Consider the following 19,880-nt stretch of genomic DNA (forward strand, 5'->3'; position numbering starts at 1 on the left):
AATATGTGACCGTATTTTAAAACAATAGTACTAATAATTAAATTATAGATGGTCGTTGGAGACTCTTAGAGACACCAATTCACACAGCTAGTTGATCAGTTCGACATCCTTTTGTGAGTCTATTGTTTATGACATATGTAGTGAAATATAGTTGCTGTACTATTGAATTTTGGGTTGGAGAAAATAGGGTACCCATTACATGGGTAATAAGGCATTGGAACATGTTGATCTGGACCAGTTGCTGTTAAGGACATCGCCCTATTGCAGATCTAGTGATAGGAGCTTTGCTAGTGCATCTCTACAGATACGGTCAACGTTGAGCTTGTTGCTTGACGTGTTCAGGGCTTCAGTTGGAAAAATGCTCCACTGTAGTGACACAGATTCAAAAGTTGCAATCCGTTTAGGGGTTGTCTGCTTCTCTGGAACTTTGCCAAGAATATACATTAGCAGCCGCACTTGTTCTGTGTCACCTGTCGCGGCTTTCTTAGCGTTCGTCTTGCCAAGATTTCCCACATATTTATCCTTACGAAGATTTCCAAAATTTACAACAATATGTTCTACGTAAGATGCAAGAGTACACCTCAACAATACCAGCCAACTTACTACACCATTTTCCATTAAACCACTTGCGGAACATGGGAGACAGGGAAGATACAAAATATCCCAGCACCTGATCGGTTTTAGCATCAGAAAAAGAGAAAGCAACACAGGTTGGCAGCTAACTACAACACGTGTTTGAAAGGTCGTGAGCACTGATCAGTTAACTTATGTATAAGTATGTCTCTTTCCATAATATGAGAAGACGGTATCTGTATATTGCCACACCGGCATCTTTATTTTTCAGACTACTGAACACGCTTTCAGCAGCTGTACATCGTACATGGACCACAGAAAATGTCATCAGCAGCCTACAGCTTTGATGGTGTTTTAGAACTCCGGCCCTGGATGAATTTCTGCATATTTGCGAATTGCTCCTTTGTCATTCCATTGTAATAGTTGTGACCTCTTTCCTGAAATTGGAACAGTAAAGATATGAGCTTGTGCATTTTCTGAATATAGTCTCGTCAGTGAAATAGACACGATGTAGGAAATCTGTACTAATTTCTATTGATAATACCAATAGAATGCCATAGACCACACCTGGCTTTCAGGATCAACCAACAACTAGTAAAAACAAATATTCAGCTCGAATTTTTGCCCAGTATCACCAAAAGAGAATTGAAGTGTCCGTTGTTAAGGTCCCTGGGGATGTTTGATGAACATTTCCTACGGAGCACCCATAGTTTTCCAATGATATATACGCATTTGTAGTTAAACTACCACACAAGATCAGCTAAAATAGATAATTTTATTAAAAAAACGTTAGCATGCAAGTAAAATGTACAGGCACGAACCTTCTCAAGTGCTTGAGCATGTTCCAAATCCAGCTTAAACCCATCATTTATAACCGATTTGTATAATACAACTAATTTGCGGTTGTTCCTCGCAATAGCCTCGGCAACCTCTATTGCCTTACTCAGCACCTCATTGTCATCCACGACGTGGTTAACAAGCCCCCACCTCTCTGCCATTTCAGCAGTAACAGGCATGCAAGTTAGTGACACTTCCCTTGCTCTGTTCGGCCCAATGATGCGAGAAAGCTTCTGTGAAAGACCCCAAGAAGGAAATATCCCAAACCTACATCACAAGACCAGATATTAATTAGAGCACAACAGTGACGCGAACAGGTTGGCATAAATAAATTGAAGTGGAAAGGTACTGAGTAATGATCTGGAGAACAAGCGCAGTGCGCAGTGTTTCAGTGCTCTGGCCAAAGCTGAAAAGCGCAATACTACAGCTTCTGTGGAACTATGTTCAGGCAATCTTGTGTTCTACTACAAAATTACCAAACAAAAACACCGAAAGCTCTAGTTTTCCAACCAAGCTTCCGTGTATCCCAAAGTTCCAAACACAGAATTTTTTCGCTACCGCCTAGCTGAAAACTAATAATTGAGTAAACTAACAAAGAGTGCCTCTAATTGTCATCCTAGTCGCGAGAGCAGCTAAGTTATAACACTTTACTGATTCGAGCATATCGTGATCTGTATGAAGTGGAGGACGATAGACGTACTTGGCGTGGGTGTCCAGGAACTTGGCGGAGCGTCCGGCGACGAGGATGTCGCAAGCTAGGGCGATCTCGAACCCGGCGGTGACGGCGAACCCGGCGATGGCGCCGACGATGGGCTTCCGGCAGAGCTCCATCTGCGCGACGGGGTCAGTGGCAACGTCCTTCACGTCGCCCTTGAACACCTCCTCCGCCGCCGTCAGGTCCACCCCGGAGCAGAACGCGCGACCGCGGCCCGCAAGCACCACCGCTGCCACGGCGTCGTCGGCGCCCAGCCGCCGGAACGCAGCCGCCAGGGAGATCATCATGGGCTTCGTCAGCGCGTTGAGCGCCGCCGGCCGGTTGATGGTCACCACGGCAACCGGAGATCCCGGCCTCGCCGGCTCCACCTCAATAAGGTCGCCGGAGTCCGGTGATGCGGCGACCATTCGGTCTGATTGGGTTTGGGTTAGCGTCTCGGGTTGGTGTACCGGAGTTCGGGGGTACGGGTACCTTGTGGGCCTGTGCCTCTATGCTCCTGCTAGCGGCCACTTTTGACTTGCCTCCTCGCCTGGAATGGATCACACTACGCATGGATCCCACATGGGACAACACTACTCGTAGCATCCAATGCGTTCGGTGGCCGGCTGGAGTTGGGCTGGCTAGCGTACTCACACGAACACTGTATGTAAATGAGATGGTGGATCGTGATGGATCATGTGCGTTAGGGGACTCTTGCCTCTTTTTATATAGTCTGGAGAGACAGGGTTATAAGTAAAATATCCTATTTGGTACTATATAATGTCTTGCGATGCAGTGCACGTCTTTATCTTGTGGGTCGGGCCATCTCTGATGGTGCGACCCATGTCTTGTCTTGAGGATACCGGGGGCCATGCTCCCACAGCTAGTCCCCGAGCCTGACAGTAGGTGACGTAGTTGCGTGGTGTCAGAGTCAAAAAGTAGAAGACCAGCCGAGCATGCAGCCAGTCACCGAGTGTAGCCTCGAGATAAGAACAAGCACACTCAGCGCAAGGTGAAGTGTGCCCACTTAGTCCCCGAGCCTGCTGAAAGATGAAGAATGAATCTTGTAGCAGGGTCAAAGAAGTCTGAAAGCTTACCAACGTCGTCTGACATGCGCGTATCAAGATCCCAGACGTGCTGTCCAAAATCAACATCCTGATTCAAACAGCATGGAGCAACTTGATAGCACACCGACGAGACGTAGCAAGATCCGAGCAGCAAGGGAGTCCTCGGCATCGCTGGTGATGACCGAGCACCGATGAGCGAGGAGTCCCCGATGTCGCTGGCGATGTCCGAGCACCGAGGAGCGAGGAGTCCCCGGCGTCCCTGGCGATATCCGAGCACCGAGGAGCGAGGAGTCCCCGACGTCGCTGGCGATGACCGAGCACCGAGGAGCGATGAGCCCTGGCGTCGCTGGCGATGACCGAGCACCGAGGAGCGAGGAGTCCCCGGCGTCGCTGGCGATGTCCGAGCACCGAGGAGCGAGGAGTCCCCGGCGTCGCTGGTGATGACCGAGCACCGAGGAGCGAGAAGTCCCCGGTGTCCCTCGCGATGTCCGAGCACCGAGGAGCGTGGAGTCCCTGACGTCGCTGGTGATGACCAAGCACCGAGGAGCGAGGAGTCCCCGGCGTCGCTGGCGATGTCCGAGCACCGAGGAGTGAGGAGTCCCCGGCGTCGCTGACGATGACCGAGCATCGAGGAGCGAGGAGCCCCCGGCGTCGCTGACGATGACCGAGCATCGAGGAGCGAGGAGTCCCCGGCGTCGCTCACGATGACCGAGCACCGAGGAGCGAGGAGTCCCCGGTGTCGCTAGCGATGTCCGAGCACCGAGGAGCGTGGAGTCCCCGACATCGCTGGCGCTAACCATGCACCGAGGAGCGAGGAGTCCCCGGCATCGCAGGCGATATCTGAGCACCGAGGAGCGAGGAGTCCCCGGCGTCGCTGGCGATGACCGAGCACCGAGGAGCGAGGAGTCCCCAGCGTCGCTGGCGATGTCCGAGCACCGAGGAGCAAGGAGTCTCTAGCGTCGCTGGCGATGACCGAGCACCGAGGAGCGAGGAATCCCTGGCGTCGCTGACGATGTCCGAGCACCGAGGAGCGAGGAGTCCCCGGCATCGCTGACGATGACTGAGCACCGAGGAGCGAGGAGTCCCCGGCGTCGCTGGCGATGTCCGAGCACCGAGGAGCGAGGAGTCCCTGGCGTTGCTGGCGATGACCGAGCACCGAGGAGCGAGGAATCCCCAATGTCGCTGGCGATGACCGAGCACCGAGGAGCGAGGAGTCCCCGGTGTCGCTAGCGATGTCCGAGCACTGAGGAGCGTGGAGTCCCCGACGTCGCTGGCGATGATCGAGCACCGAGTAGCGAGGAGTCCCCGGCGTCCCTGGCGATGACCGAGCACCGAGGAGCGAGGAGTCCCCGGCGTCGCTGGCGATGTTCGAGCACCGAGGAGCGAGGAGTCCCCGGCGTTGCTGGCGATGACCGAGCACCGAGGAGCGAGGAATCCCCGATGTCGCTGGCGATTACCGAGCCCCGAGGAGCGAGGAGTCCCCGGTGTCGCTAGCAATGTCCGAGCACCGAGGAGCGTGGAGTCCCCGACGACGCTGGCGATGACCTAGCATCGAGGAGTGAGGAGTCCCCGACGTCACTGGCGATGTCCGAGCACCGAGGAGCGAGGAGTCCCCGGCGTCGCTGACGATGACCGAGCATCGAGGAGCGAGGAGTCCCCGGCGTCGCTAACAATGACCGAGCACCGAGGAGCGAGGAGTCCCCAGCGTCGCTGGCGATGTCTGAGCACTGAGGAGCGAGGAGTCCCCGGCGTCGCTGGCGATGACCGAACACCGAGGAGCGAGGAGTCCCCGGCATCGCTGGCGATGTCCGGGCATCGAGGAGCGTGGAGTCCCCGGCGTCGCTGGCGATGTCCGAGCACCGTGGAGCGAGGAGTCCTCGGTGTCGCTGGCGATGACCAAGCACCGAGGAGCAAGGAGTCCCCGACGTCGCTGGCGTACCTGGCGATGTCCGAGCACCGAGGAGTCCCCGGTATCGCTGGCGATGACCGAGCACCGAGGAGCAAGGACTCCCTAGTGTCGCTGGCGATGTCCGAGCACCGAGGAGCGAGGAGTCCCCTATGTCGCTGGCGATGACCGAGCACAGAGGAGCGAGGAGTCCCTAGCGTCGCTGGCGATGACCGAGCATCGAGGAGCGAGGAGTCCTCAGCGTCGCTGGCGATGACCGAGCACTGAGGAGCGAGGAGTCCCTGGCGTCGCTGGCGATGTTCAAGCACCGAGGAGCGTGGAGTCCCCGGCGTCGCTGGCAATGACCGAGCACCGAGGAGTGAGGAGTCCCCGGCGTCGCTGGTGATGACCGAGCACCGAGGAGCGAGGAGTCCCCGGTGTCGCTGGCGATGACCGAGCACCAAGGAGCGAGGAGTCCCTGGCATCGCTGGCGATGTTTGTGCACCGAGGAGCGTGGAGTCCCCGGCGTCGCTGGCGATGACCGAGCACCAAGGAGCGTGGAGTCCCCGGCGTCGTTGGCGTTGACCATGCACCGAGGAGCGAGGAGTCCCCGGTGTCGCCGGCGATGTCCGAGCATCGAGGAACGAGGAGTCCCCGACGTCGCTGGTGATGACCGAGCACCGAGGAGCGAGGAGTCCCCAGCGTCGCTGGCGATGACCAAGCACCGAGGTGCGAGGAGTCCCCGGCATCGCTAGCGATGTCTAAGCACCGAGGAGCGAGGAGTCCCCGACGTCGCTGGCGATGACCGAGCAAAGAAGAGCGAGGAGTCCCCGGCATCGCTGGCGATGTCCGAGCACCGAGGAGCGAGGAGTCCCCGGCATCGCTGGCAATGTCTGAGCATGGAGGAGCGGGGAGTCCCCGGCGTCGCTGGCGATGACCGAGCACCGAGGAGCGAGGAGTCCCCGGTGTCGCTGGCGATGTCTGAGCACCGAGGAGCGAGGAGTCCCCAGCGTCGCTGGCTATGACCGAGCACCGAGGAGCGAGGAGTCCCCGGCGTCGCTGGCGATGTCCGAGCACCGAGGAGCGTGGAGTCCCCGGCGTCGCGGGCCATGTTCGAGCACCGTGGAGCGAGGAGTCCCCGGCGCCACTAGCGATGACCGAGCATCGAGGAGCGAGGAGTCCCCGACGTTACTAGCGTACCTGGTGATGTCCGAGCACCTAGGAGTCCCCGGCGTCGCTGGCGATGACCGAGCACCGAGGAGCGAGGAGTCCCCGGCGTCGCTGGTGATGTCCGAGCATCGAGGAGCGAGGAGTCCCCAGCGTCTCTGGCGATGACCGAGCACTGAGGAGCGAGGAGCGAGGAGTCCCCAGCGTCGCTGGCGATGACCGAGCACCGAGGAGCGAGGAGTCCCTGGCGTCACTAGCGATGATCGAGCACCGAGGAGCGAGGAGTCCCCAGCATCACTAGCGATGTTCGAGCATCGAGGAGCGTGGAGTCCCCGGTGTCGCTGGCGATGACCGAGCACCGAGGAGCGAGGAGTCCCCGGCGTCGCTGGCGTCCCTGGCGATGTCCGAGCACCGAGGAGCGAGGAGTCCCCGGTGTCGCTGGCGATGACCGAGCACCGAGGAGCGAGGAGTCCCTGGTGTCGCTTGCGATGACCGAGCACTAAGGAGCGAGGAGTCCCTAGCGTCGCTGGCGATGACCGAGCATCGGGGAGCGAGGAGTCCCCAGCATCGCTGGCAATGTCCGAGCACCGAGGAGCGAGGAGTCCCCAGCGTCGCTGGCGATGACCGAGGACCGAGGAGCGAGGAGTCCCCGATGTTGCGAGTGATGTCCGAGCACCGAGGAGAGTGGTGTCTCCGGCGTCGCTGGCGTTGACCGTGCACCGAGGGGCGAGGAGTCCCCGGCGTCGCCGGTGATGACTGAGCACCGAGGAGCGAGGAGTCCCCGGTGTCGCTGGTGATGACCGAGCACCGAGGAGCGAGGAGTCCTCGGCATCGCTGGTGATGACCGACCATCGAGGAGTGAGGAGTCCCCGGCGTCACTGGCGATGTCCAAGCACCGAGGAGCGAGGAGTCCTCGGCATCGCTGGCGATGACCGAGCACCGAGGAGCGAGGAGTCCCCGGCATCGCTAGCGTCGCCAGCGATGTCCGAGCACCGAGGAGCGAGGAGTCCCCAGCATCACTGGCGATGTCCGAGCACGGAGGAGCGAGGAGTCCCCAGCGTTGCTCGCGATGACCGAGCACCGAGGAGCGAGGAGTCCCCGGCGTCGCTGGCGATGATCGAGCACCGAGGAGCGAGGAGTCCTCGGCGTCGCTGGCGATGATCGAGCACCGAGGAGCGTGGAGTCCCCGACGTCGCTGGTGATGATCGAGCACCGAGTAGCGAGGAGTCCCCGGCGTCCCTGGCGATGACCGAGCACCGAGGAGCGAGGAGTCCCCGGCGTCGCTGGCGATGTTCGAGCACCGAGGAGCGAGGAGTCCCCGGCGTTGCTGGCGATGACCGAGCACCGAGGAGCGAGGAATCCCTGATGTCGCTGGCGATTACCGAGCCCCGAGGAGTGAGGAGTCCCCAGTGTCGCTAGCAATGTCCGAGCACCGAGGAGCGTGGAGTCCCCGGCGTCGCTGGCGATGATCGAGCACCGAGGAGCGAGGAGTCCTCGGCGTCGCTGGCGATGATCGAGCACCGAGGAGCGTGGAGTCCCCGACGTCGCTAGCGATGATCGAGCACCGAGTAGCGAGGAGTCCCCGGCGTCCCTGGCGATGACCGAGCACCGAGGAGCGAGGAGTCCCCGGCGTCGCTGGCGATGTTCGAGCACCGAGGAGCGAGGAGTCCCCGGCGTTGCTGGCGATGACCGAGCACCGAGGAGCGAGGAATCCCCGATGTCGCTGGCGATTACCGAGCCCCGAGGAGCGAGGAGTCCCCGGTGTCGCTAGCAATGTCCGAGCACCGAGGAGCATGGAGTCCCCGACGACGCTGGCGATGACCTAGCATCGAGGAGTGAGGAGTCCCCGACGTCACTGGCGATGTCCGAGCACCGAGGAGCGAGGAGTTCCCGGCGTCGCTGACGATGACCGAGCATCGAGGAGCGAGGAGTCCCCGGCGTCGCTGACAATGACTGAGCACCAAGGAGCGAGGAGTCCCTAGCGTCGCTGGCGATGTTTGAGCACTGAGGAGCGAGGAGTCCCCGGCGTCGCTGGCGATGATCGAACACCGAGGAGCGAGGAGTCCCCGGCATCGCTGGCGATGTCCGGGCATCGAGGAGCGTGGAGTCCCCGGCGTCGCTGGCGATGTTCGAGCACCGTGGAGCGAGGAGTCCCCGGCGTCGCTGGCGATGACCAAGCACCGAGGAGCAAGGAGTCCCCGACGTCGCTGGCGTACCTGGCGATGTCCGAGCACCGAGGAGTCCCCGGTGTCACTGGCGATGACCGAGCACCGAGGAGCGAGGACTCCCCGGTGTCGCTGGCGATGTCCGAGCACCGAGGAGCGAGGAGTCCCCTACGTCGCTGGCGATGACCGAGCACAGAGGAGCGAGGAGTCCCTAGCGTCGCTGGCGATGACCGAGCATCGAGGAGCGAGGAGTCCCCAGCATCGCTGGCGATGACCGAGCACTGAGGAGCGAGGAGTCCCTGGCGTCGCTGGCGATGTTCAAGCACCGAGGAGCGTGGAGTCCCCGGCGTCGCTGGCGATGACCGAGCACCGAGGAGCGAGGAGTCCTCGGCGTCGCTGGTGATGACCGAGCACCGAGGAGCGAGGAGTCCCCGGTGTCGCTGGCGATGACCGAGCACCAAGGAGCGAGGAGTCCCTGGCATCGCTGGCGATGTTTGTGCACCGAGGAGCGTGGAGTCCCCGGCGTCGCTGGCGATGACCGAGCACCAAGGAGCGTGGAGTCCCCAGCGTCGTTGGCGTTGACCGTGCACCGAGGAGCGAGGAGTCCCCGGTGTCGCCGACGATGTCCGAGCATCGAGGAACGAGGAGTCCCCGACGTCGCTGGTGATGACCGAGCACCGAGGAGCGAGGAGTCCCCAGCGTCGCTGGCGATGACCAAGCACCGAGGTGCGAGGAGTCCCCGGCATCGCTGGCGATGTCCAAGCACCGAGGAGCGAGGAGTCCCCGACGTCGCTGGCGATGACCGAGCAAAGAAGAGCGAGGAGTCCCCGGCATCGCTGGCGTCCCTGGCGATGTCCGAGCACCGAGGAGCGAGGAGTCCCCGGCATCGCTGGCAATGTCCGAGCATGGAGGAGCGAGGAGTCCCCGGCGTCGCTGGCGATGACCGAGCACCGAGGAGCGAGGAGTCCCTGGTGTCGCTGGTGATGTCTGAGCATCGAGGAGCAAGGAGTCCCCAGCGTCGCTGGCTATGACCGAGCACCGAGGAGCGAGGAGTCCCCGGCGTCGCTGGCGATGTCCGAGCACCGAGGAGCGTGGAGTCCCCGGCGTCGCGGGCCATGTTCGAGCACCGTGGAGCGAGGAGTCCCCGGCGCCACTAGCGATGACCGAGCACCGAGGAGCGAGGAGTCCCCGACGTTACTAGCGTACCTGGTGATGTCCGAGCACCTAGGAGTCCCCGGCGTCGCTGGCGATGACCGAGCACCGAGGAGCGAGGAGTCCCCGGCGTCGCTGGCGATGTCCGAGCATCGAGGAGCGAGGAGTCCCCAGCGTCTCTGGCGATGACCGAGCACTGAGGAGCGAGGAGCGAGGAGTCCCCAGCGTCGCTGGCGATGACCGAGCACCGAGGAGCGAGGAGTCCCCGGCGTCACTAGCGATGATCGAGCACCGAGGAGCGAGGAGTCCCCAGCATCACTAGCGATGTTCGAGCATCGAGGAGCGTGGAGTCCCCGGTGTCGCTAGCGATGACCGAGCACCGAGGAGCGAGGAGTCCCCGGCGTCGCTGGCGTCCCTAGCGATGTCCGAGCACCGAGGAGCGAGGAGTCCCCGGTGTCGCTGGCGATGACCGAGCACCGAGGAGCGAGGAGTCCCTGGTGTCGCTTGCGATGACCGAGCACTAAGGAGCGAGGAGTCCCTAGCGTTGCTGGCGATGACCGAGCATCGGGGAGCGAGGAGTCCCCAGCATCGCTGGCAATGTCCGAGCACCGAGGAGCGAGGAGTCCCCAGCGTCGCTGGCGATGACCGAGGACCGAGGAGCGAGGAGTCCCCGATGTTGCGAGTGATGTCCAAGCACCGAGGAGAGTGGTGTCTCCGGCGTCGCTGGCGTTGACCGTGCACCGAGGGGCGAGGAGTCCCCGGCGTCGCCGGTGATGACTGAGCACCGAGGAGCGAGGAGTCCCCGGTGTCGCTGGTGATGACCGAGCACCGAGGAGCGAGGAGTCCTCGGCATCGCTGGTGATGACCGAGCATCGAGGAGTGAGGAGTCCCCGGCGTCGCTGGCGATGTCCAAGCATCGAGGAGCGAGGAGTCCTCGGCATCGCTGGCGATGACCGAGCACCGAGGAGCGAGGAGTCCCCGGCATCGCTGGCGTCGCTAGCGATGTCCGAGCACCGAGGAGCGAGGAGTCCCCAGCATCACTGGCGATGTCCGAGCACGGAGGAGCGAGGAGTCCCCGGCGTTGCTCGCGATGACCGAGCACCGAGGAGCGAGGAGTCCCCGGCGTCGCTGGCGATGATCGAGCACCGAGGAGCGAGGAGTCCTCGGCGTCGCTGGTGACATTCGAGCACCAAGGAGTGAGGAGTTCTCGGCGTCGCTGGCGATGACCGAACACCGAGGAGCTAGGAGTCCCCGACATAGGTGGCGATGTCCGAGCACCAAGGAGTCCTCGGGGTAGGCAACGAGGTCCGAGCACCGAGGAGTCCCTGACGTAGGCAGCGAGGTCCGAGCACCGACGTAGCTGACGATGTCCGTGCGGTGAAGTGTGCCCACTTAGTCATCGAGCACGAAGTATCCGTGCGCCGAGGAGTAATCGGCGTAGTTGGCGATCAGTTCGATCAACTGGTCGGCGGCGGAGTCCATGAACCAAGCAGTCCGACCAGTTGATCGATGGAGAAGTCCGAGCACCAGATGGACGATGATCCTGCAATACAAACATGTAGAACGGGTAGTACATGATGTAAAAATAAATGAACTTTGGAGAAAAATCAGCAATAGTGATGAAACGATGTATGCATGTCGGCGATAAGTTGGCGTGAAAATATATTAATGTTTAATATAAACCGCCCGAACAGTTAGTATGTAGCTGAATCTCCAGCCCTAGCTAGCCCATAGTCCATAACGCCGAGCGCGGATGAAAGCTCTAGTTTGGTTTTGGTTAATTGATGAAACCCTAAGTGCTAACCTAGTGTATCAAGATGATTATGAGATAGGTAGCACTACTCCAAGTGATGAAGCAATGGCAAAGATCATGACAATGGTGATGGCATGGTGATGGTAAAATGCTTAAACTTAGAAAAGAAGAAAGAGAAAAACAAAAGGCTCAAGGCAAAGGTATAAAATGTAGGAGCCATTTTGTTTTAGTGATCAAGACACTTAGTGAGTGTGATCACATTTAGGATAGATAGCCGTACTATTAAGAGGAGTGAAACTCGTATCGGAATGCGGTTATCAAAGTGCCACTAGATGCTCTAACTCATTGCATATGCATTTAGGATCTAGTGGAGTGCTAACACCCTTAAAAATGTTTGTGAAAATATACTAACACTTGTGCACAAGGCGATACACTTGGTGGTGTTGGCACATCTACAAAGGAGGTGGTGTTTGTAGGGTTGAGATGGGTTTGGGATTTGACGCTTTTGGGAAAATGAAATGCCTATTTTCTATTACGCCGGATGCAAATTCTTGTGGTTGGCACATTGGATCAAGGGTGAAGAAGTTAGAAGTGAAAACGAGTTGATCGCGAAGAAGCTAGCGTCGGTCAACTGACCGGACGCTGGGTCTAAAAGCACCGGATGCTGGTTTCTGTGTCCGGTCAAACTGACGGGTCTGCACAGTACCGAGGGTATTGCACCGTACGCTGATCTGTGTTCAGTCAAGGTGGACCGGATGCGTCCGGTCGAAAAAATATGCCTCGGGGAGCTTACTGGAAACGACCGGACGCTGGGGCTTCAGCGTCCCGTCAGTATGACCGAAGCGTCCGGTCAGAGCGCGTTTTGCCCAGTGAAGAGGTATAACGGCTCTATTTGATGTGGGCTCTATTTATAGCCCCATGGCCGACTCAAGGGAGCTCTCTTGCACATTTTCATTGACATAGCAACCTTGTGAGCTTAGCCAAAGTCCTTCCACTCATCTCCATCATTGATTCATCATCTTTGTGAGATTGAGAGAGAATCCAAGTGCATTGCTTGAGTGATTGCATCTAGAGGCACTTGGTATTCGTGTTGCGCTACGGATTTTGCTTGTTACTCTTGGTGGTTGCCACCACCTAGATGGCTCGGTGCAGCGGTGGAGGATCGGCACGAATTGGTGATTGTTCGTGGCCGTCTCCGGTGATTGTGAGGGGAGTTGTACCTTCCCCAGCGGAGCACCGAAAGGTAACTCTAGTAAATTGCTCGTGTTATTGAGTTACCTCACTTGTGGGTCGGTTCTTGCGGTGTCCAATCGTATGGACGAGGTTTGTGAAACACCTCTTAGCCGCCGAACTACCAAGTGTTGGTCGACACAACGGGGACGTAGCGTGTTGGCAAGCACGTGAACCTTGGGAGAAAATTGATTGTCTCTTGTCTTTGGCATTCTCCCAGTGATTGGCTATATATTCATCTTGTGATTGGTTCATCCTCTACACGTCGGTATAATCACTCTACTCATTCATTTATATTCTTACAAACTAGTTGATACAAGCTCTTTAGTGTAATTAGAATTGAGAGCTTGCTTTATTATTTACTTTCATCTAGTTGAGCTCTTTAGAGTAGCAAGGTTGAGAGCTCTTAGTGAGTAATTACATAGCAAGTTTGTGTGCCTAAATATTCATTGCAACTAGAATTGTTGGATAGGTGGCTTGCAACCCTTGTAGAGCTAGAGCAAGTTTGCATTACGCTATTTGTTATACTAATCAAATTGCTCTAGTTGATTTATAGATTTTTAAATAGGCTATTCACCCCCCTCTAGCCATATTAGGACCTTTCAGCGGAGCCTGTGCACGTGTAGGAGGAATAGGCGTGACCAAGGAGTCGCTGCCGACCACCCATAACACAGAGGGCAGATGCTCGTGCACATGTAGGGAGGAGCCGGAGACAGGACTGTCTCTAGAGGCGTCCGAGCATCAACGCGGCTGTTTGAGGGTTCGAAAAATCATTTGGAGAGCAAATATGGAGAAAACAGTTCGGAGAAACATTATAACGATATACGAAGATCGAAGAATATTTAAAAGAGTATTAAAGCATGACTTAGCTTTAGACGGAGCGTCTGATCGGCGACGTATGGCGTTATCTGGTCGGCATTGATGAAGTTGCTCGGCTTTGGCCGAGGTCGATATATAAAACATAGATCCGAGCAGCGTTGTATATTGTACGCGTAGTTGGAAGCAGTGTTTCGTAGGCCGTAGGGCTGAGCCTAGTAATTCTCCATCAAGGCTTCGCACTCGAAGAGCCAGAGACCCGTTACGGGGGCTGGTCGACAACGAACAGAGTGCCCTTCAGGAGTAGATGTGACCACGAGATCCATATCGAGTCATGCAGGACGACTGACCCGAGCTGGTCGGGTAGATCTATTGTGGGTAGTGGTTACCTGCTCGGTAGGTCAATTTTGAATCGAATCTACCAGAGCTAGGGTTTCAGCAAGCTTGGTGCCGACCTGATCAATGGAGTCGAGCAGGTCGGTGTTGTCAATCTGCCTCCCTTTGTAGCAAGGAAGCGAACGACGGGTTATCGGCGTGGCTGAAGACGATGCTAGTATGGTCGGAGCTAGATCCAACATGGTCGGAGCCGTAGCTGATGCTGGTGAAGCAGTGGTCGACGCAGATTAGATCGGCGCCTCCTCCATGGTCATGGCGATGAAGTTATCGGAGCCAGTGGTCCAGGTGATCTGGCCGATGGTGAACGTGAGGCCGTTCGGCGTAGCCATAGAACCAGGGATGATGACCATCTTGTTCGTTTGGGGAGCAGTACGCACACCCCTTACCTAGCATGCCACTATCGATAAAATATGATCGGTAGTCTACCTAGGGGTATGCTCAAGGTAATAGATTATCGGTAAATAGGTACGCAAGCTACGAACGAGATGTGACGCAAGACAGACACGAGGTTTTATCCAGGTTCAGCCGTCGTGAAGGCATAATACCTACGTCCTGCGTCTAATTGTATTGCTGTATGTAAATGAGATGATGGATCGTGATGGATCCTCTACGCTAGGGGACCCCTGTCTCTCCTTATATAGTCTGGAGAGACAGTGTTACAAATAAAGTATCCTATTTGGTATTATATAATGTCTTGCGGTGCACGCCAAGCAGCGCTGTGCACGCCTTGATCTTGTGGGCAGGGCCACCTCTGATGGTGTGGCCCATGTCTTGTCTTGAGGATACCGAAGGCCATACCCCCATAGTCTGTTTGGCTGATCCACTTTTGGATGATTTTGGCTAATTTTGGATGATTCAATAGTGTTCTGTGAGAGAGAATAAGCTGAAAGAAGCTGAAAGCAGAATAGCCAAACAAGCTGAAAGATTAATGATAACAATTGTTGACTGATGACTTGACGTGAGATTGAAGGTTAGCACTAATCCACGAAGACCATGGTGGAGATATCGAGGACCATGTGATGCAAAGGCTCAACAATATGGAGAGATGAGAAACAAAGGATGCGAGAAGTGGAGAAGATGAAAGACAAGTGCAAGACAAAAGGTATGATACAGAGCTTTGTCTTTCACCAACCATGTGTTGATCAAAGAAGTGTAAATGGCCGAGTTGATAGGTTAGGTAGTCGTACTATAAATAGCGGAAAATCATGTTGCTAATACGATTATCTAGTTCCACTTGAATAGAGCTACTGTGAGTGTTTAACAGCTAGTTTATTGTGTGGGGGTATAAATAAAGGCTTTGAACGGGCTTAGCCAGTTAGGGCGTGATGGGTTGCTTTGGTGAGGGGGAGCCGGTCCAGAATGGTGAGATGCATGCTCAAACCGTGCACTCAGTCGTGTTTGGTTATCTTTGTTGTTGGTCCAGTATGAGATGAGATCTTGTTTGATTGCATGCATGGATGAAAGTTTTGAGTGTATGACATATAGGTCCCTGCGCCATGCTTGAATCAAGCCATCTATATGGAGAGGGAAGTGGAAATTGAGAAGACGAAGTCGTACGGTATGGAAAAGGACAGATGAATGAAAAGATACACACAAAAGGTGCAAGGAGAACAACCAAACAAGCCACGTGAATAAAGTCAGATATCAAAACAGTACAAAAACGGTCCGATTCGACCTACCAATCACGCCCTTAGCCACTCTCTTGAACCTCCTTCGGATATCGGAATTAAATTGTATGGACCCTGGGTCCATTCACTCTCCAATGCACCCCTTACGGATGGATGACACGTGGCACATTTCTATAGCGTCTACAGGTCAGTATTTTTTATGAGAATTACAGGTCAGTAAATGAGCAGCTCCCAAATCCGTCTCCTTCCTCCTCCTAAATCCGGCCCAGTTTATTCGCCAAAAAAAAAAAGATCCGGCCCATCTCTCCACCTCCGTCTGGCTCTGCCGCGCTCGACGGCGGCGCACGCGCACCGCGCCGCGCCTCCTCCGGGCTCCGCCCCGCTCGGCTATCGCGACGTCCCCGGCGGCGATACCGTGCTTCACCTCGCGCTCCGTCTCAGGCTGCCCTCCCTGGCATCCTCCGCGCGCAGCATCTAGCCACCTGGGCTAAGCTCCGGCGTCGGGCGCCCGCCCTATCCGGCGCGCTGCCCCCGAGTTGGCCACGCGCGGTTGCCATCACAGCCCATCCGCAACGAGCAAAAGAGGGGCGGGCGACGGGACAGCTAGCGGCGATTGCGGGTGCCTCAGGAGTCAGGAATACCTTGCTGTGCAGTCGTGTATTCGTGCCCACCTTCTAAACCCATGAACCCCTTCTGCAGGCCGCAGCCTATTCCACTACCAACGCCGAACGGCCGAAGGCCGTACGCCCCCAAACGAATCGACCGCATCGATGCTGTCGATCACCGGAGGTGGGCGCGGGGGGCTCTTCTCGGTGCACCGGGGCGCGCTCTGGTGGCTCCGCCGTTGCCACAGCCCGCTCTTCTCGTCACTAGCCGGCGGCGGAGGCCGGGGCGCCGCGCCGCATCTGCCCGTACTCATCGTCGGAGCTGGTCCCGTTGGGCTCGTCCTCTCCTTCCTCCTCACTAAATTCGGTAAGAACCTCGTGCCACTTGCTCATCGATGTTCCCAATTAGCGCTTCTGATGTAGGCGAGCTGAGCGAAAGTTCATGGGACAAATGTGATAAACCAAGTCTCCTCTCAAGTGTCGTGTGCTAATTGGATTCGACGAGCTCAGTGGCTTCGACTTTGGTAGAAGTCACTAAAATTCTTGTGAATAACGAGCAACCATTGATGCAGTTGTTTTATTCAAATCTTGTAGGGATCAAATGCGCGGTGATAGAGAAGAATGTGGAGTTTACTAGGCACCCACGAGCGCACTTCATCAACAACCGCACAATGGAGGTGTGTACTCTAACTTCTCCATTTTGACTAGTCTGTGTTGTTTGGGCGGTGCTTTCACGGATGACTGGCATTTTCAGATCTTCCGCAAGTTGGATGGTTTGGCCGGGGACATTGAGAGGTCCCAGCCACCAGTAGATTTGTGGAGGAAGTTCGTCTACTGTACTTCACTCTCCGGTTCCGTCCTTGGATCGGTTGATCACATGAAACAGGAAGGCCAGTTCAGTTCTTCTCATGTCGAGTGCTTGATGTCTTGCACCTCGCCGTGTATGTCTTCTGACAAGTATTTTTGGCAGATTTTGACAAGGTCATTAGTCCTATATCCGTTGCACATTTCTCGCAGTACAAGTTAGTTGAGTTGCTACTCAAGAAGCTTGAAGGAATTGGTTTCCGGACATGCTTTCCTGGTGATATTGGTAACTCAATGCATGATCTGGTACTGGAAAGCAAGATACTGATGGGACACGAGTGCACATCCCTTCAGCAGACTGATGAGGGCATTCTGGTTGGAGTGTCAGCTAACAATGTGGGGAGGATAATAGAGAGAAAGCTACACTGTGGTCTTCTTCTAGGGACAGATGGCGCAAGAAGTACCGTGCGTGAATTGGCAGGTATATCTATGGAAGGTGAAAGGGACTTGCAGAAACTGGTCAGTGTGCATTTTCTTAGCAGAGATCTAGGCAGGTATTTGTCCAGTCAGAGGCCAGGGATGCTGTTCTTCGTTTTTAATCCAGGCGCAATTGGTGTACTAGTTGCACATGACCTGGAGAATGGGGAATTTGTATTGCAGGTACTCCGACCTTTACGATGTTAGATAGATTTAACTTTTAAGATGTTCGAAAATTGTATATTTCTCATGTGTATTAATATTACTTTTATTATTTTCAGGTTCCATTTTATCCTCCTCAGCAGATGTTTGAAGATTTCAGCGCTAAGGTGGATCTCATTCTAACATCTTTCTTGCTTCTAGTTTATAAGCTACTAAAATTCTATGTTCTGCATCCAACTGTGTTTCAGCATTTGTTTATGAAATTCTTGTACTGTACTGTTCTTCTAACAATTTATTCCTAAATTTGAATCTGGTATGCATGGGTGAATTGACAGTGTAAATTTCATGGGTATATGCACATCTACCCCTGCTTAAATCTCAAGTTTCGTCATGATTCTAGGTATGTGAGCAAATTATTGTCAAATTAGTTGGATGGGAGCCAGCAGATGTTCATGTTTTAGACATAAAACCATGGGCAATGCATGCTGAAGTTGCAGAGAAGTACATCTGCTGCAACAATCGAGTAATCCTTTCTGGTGATGCTGCTCACCGTTTTCCTCCTGCCGGTGGTTTTGGTTAGTGATTTACTTTGTTAATTTTTCTTACTATATGGATATGAAGTCCAAAAATCAGAAACATGCATATTCCGATTTCTTTACAGGAATGAACACTGGTGTCCAGGATGCACATAATTTGGCGTGGAAATTGGGCTTGCTGCTGAATGGTGTCGCCTCACCATCAATATTACAAAGTTATGAGTCAGAGCGCCGGCCTGTTAGATTCTTCTCACAAGCTTTCTGTTCATCCAATGTCAATTTCTCTACTATTAAATTATAGAATTAATTTAGTGTGATACAATTGCTTGCTTATTGCAGGTTGCAATTTTCAATACAAAACTTAGCGTGGAGAACTTCAAGGCAGCTATGTCTATTCCTGCGACCCTTGGCCTTGGTCCAACTATTGCAAACTCAGGTAAATGTCCTGCTCCTTCCTGAAGGCAGTAGACATTTTGTTGTTTTTTAATTTCATTGTAGATGTTGACAACAGATGCAAGTATGCAACTATAAGCTACCCTGCAATTTTCCCATCATCATTCTGGTTTATATACTGTTTACACACATTTTCAGTGCATCAAGTTATAAATAGAAGCCTCGGATCAATCATTCCGAGAAATGTACAGAAGGCAGTTCTGGAAGGATTGTTTTCCCTTGGTCGGGCACAAGTCTCAGACTATATCCTGAATGAGAAAAATCCCCTTGGGTCCTTGAGACTATCAAGATTGAGAAGTATTCTTGATGAAGGCAAAAGTCTTCAGCTGCAGTTCCCTGCAGAGGATCTTGGCTTCTAGTAAGACCCTTTACAACCGAGTGTTCCTAGAAAAACAACCTTTTCTTTATTTCTTTCAGCTATGTTGATGGGACATGAGTGGATTTCATTAATCTGGCCATCTTATCAGAATGCTGAAAAATATGTAAATTTTCTTTTGTCTATCTCACTTCTGCCTTCAGCTATGAAGAAGGTGCCCTTGTTCCTGAAGCTAGTTGTGAGAAGACTCAGGAAGGAGGAAAACTACAGCATTCTAAGAGGGCATCAAGGGAGTACATCCCATCTGCTAAGGTTGGTTCACGGCTTCCCCACATGCTACTAAGAGGACTGCCTGCTTCAAGTGAGGTTTGTCCCTTAGACACCTGATTGGTACACATGTTTTAGCTATCCCTTCTACTGCTGCTTACATTGCGACTGTGGTGGATTCTTAAAGGGTGTGTTCTCAACACTGGACCTGGTGAGTGGGGATAAACTCGAGTTTGTTCTCATCATTGCACCAGTGAAAGAGTCATACGAGATTGCCCGTGCCACCCTCAAGGTAGTAGACGAGCTTAAGCTATCAGCCAAAGTATGCATAATGTGGCCAAGAGGTTCGACTGATGCTGAAGTGGAAGAGAGCAGATCTGAGTTGTCACCCTGGACAAACCATATCGATGTTGAGGAAGTACCTAGGGTGTCTGGTAGTTCATGGTGGGAGATGTGTCGGATTAGTAGGAAAAATGTCCTTCTGGTTAGGCCTGATGAGCACATAGCATGGCGAACAGAATCGGACAGGGTGAGGGACGCTGAATCAGAAATTAGGAGAGTCTTCTCTCATATTTTGTGCCTAAATAGCCACCAGGTGTAAGAATTTGTAAATTGCCTTTCATTTAGTGATTGGTTGACATACAACATCAGTGAATTAGCATAGCAAATCAATATATTTGACATTTGACAAGTTAGTCGCTAAAACCAAATTTGGACTGAATTCTGACAGACCAGATGACTGCGCTTTTAGTTTAATCGTGAACCAGTGAGAGAAATTATGTAAAGTATTGCTGCTCGTTTAATTTAGTGGCGCATTATTTTTCCTCTTCATATGACTGCTCTGCGCTTACCATTTGTGTGTGATTCCCATAGATTGTCTCTTGCTGCACGGAGGTC

At 54.5% G+C, this 19,880-nt stretch overlaps 2 protein-coding genes across 3 annotated transcripts; one reads left to right on the top strand and one right to left on the bottom strand.

Annotated features, from left to right (window-relative positions):
• Positions 1–748: 748 nt before the first annotated feature.
• Positions 749–2,645, bottom strand: LOC136540061 (probable enoyl-CoA hydratase 1, peroxisomal). The gene is made up of 3 exons (XM_066532048.1): positions 2,111–2,645; positions 1,395–1,677; positions 749–1,010 (listed from the first exon to the last, which is right to left on the bottom strand). Exons 1-3 carry the CDS (start codon positions 2,530–2,532, stop codon positions 909–911), a joined length of 807 nt encoding a protein of 268 aa, XP_066388145.1. The 5' UTR covers positions 2,533–2,645; the 3' UTR covers positions 749–908.
• A 13,003-nt stretch (positions 2,646–15,648) lies between these two features.
• Positions 15,649–19,704, top strand: LOC136540062 (uncharacterized). Of its 2 annotated transcripts, XM_066532050.1 has the most exons (12): positions 15,649–15,982; positions 16,063–16,335; positions 16,563–16,645; positions 16,723–16,858; positions 16,939–17,432; positions 17,531–17,578; positions 17,812–17,986; positions 18,073–18,185; positions 18,287–18,383; positions 18,539–18,758; positions 18,920–19,082; positions 19,171–19,704. In XM_066532050.1, exons 2-12 carry the CDS (start codon positions 16,134–16,136, stop codon positions 19,582–19,584), a joined length of 2,145 nt encoding a protein of 714 aa, XP_066388147.1. In that variant the 5' UTR covers positions 15,649–15,982; positions 16,063–16,133; the 3' UTR covers positions 19,585–19,704. The 2 variants fall into 2 exon arrangements, with proteins under 2 accessions (XP_066388147.1, XP_066388146.1); XM_066532049.1 differs by having other exon boundaries at positions 15,649–16,335.
• Positions 19,705–19,880: the final 176 nt, after the last annotated feature.

The sequence above is a fragment of the Miscanthus floridulus genome, chromosome 2, assembly GCF_019320115.1.
Source record: "Miscanthus floridulus cultivar M001 chromosome 2, ASM1932011v1, whole genome shotgun sequence".
NCBI lineage: Eukaryota > Viridiplantae > Streptophyta > Magnoliopsida > Poales > Poaceae > Miscanthus > Miscanthus floridulus.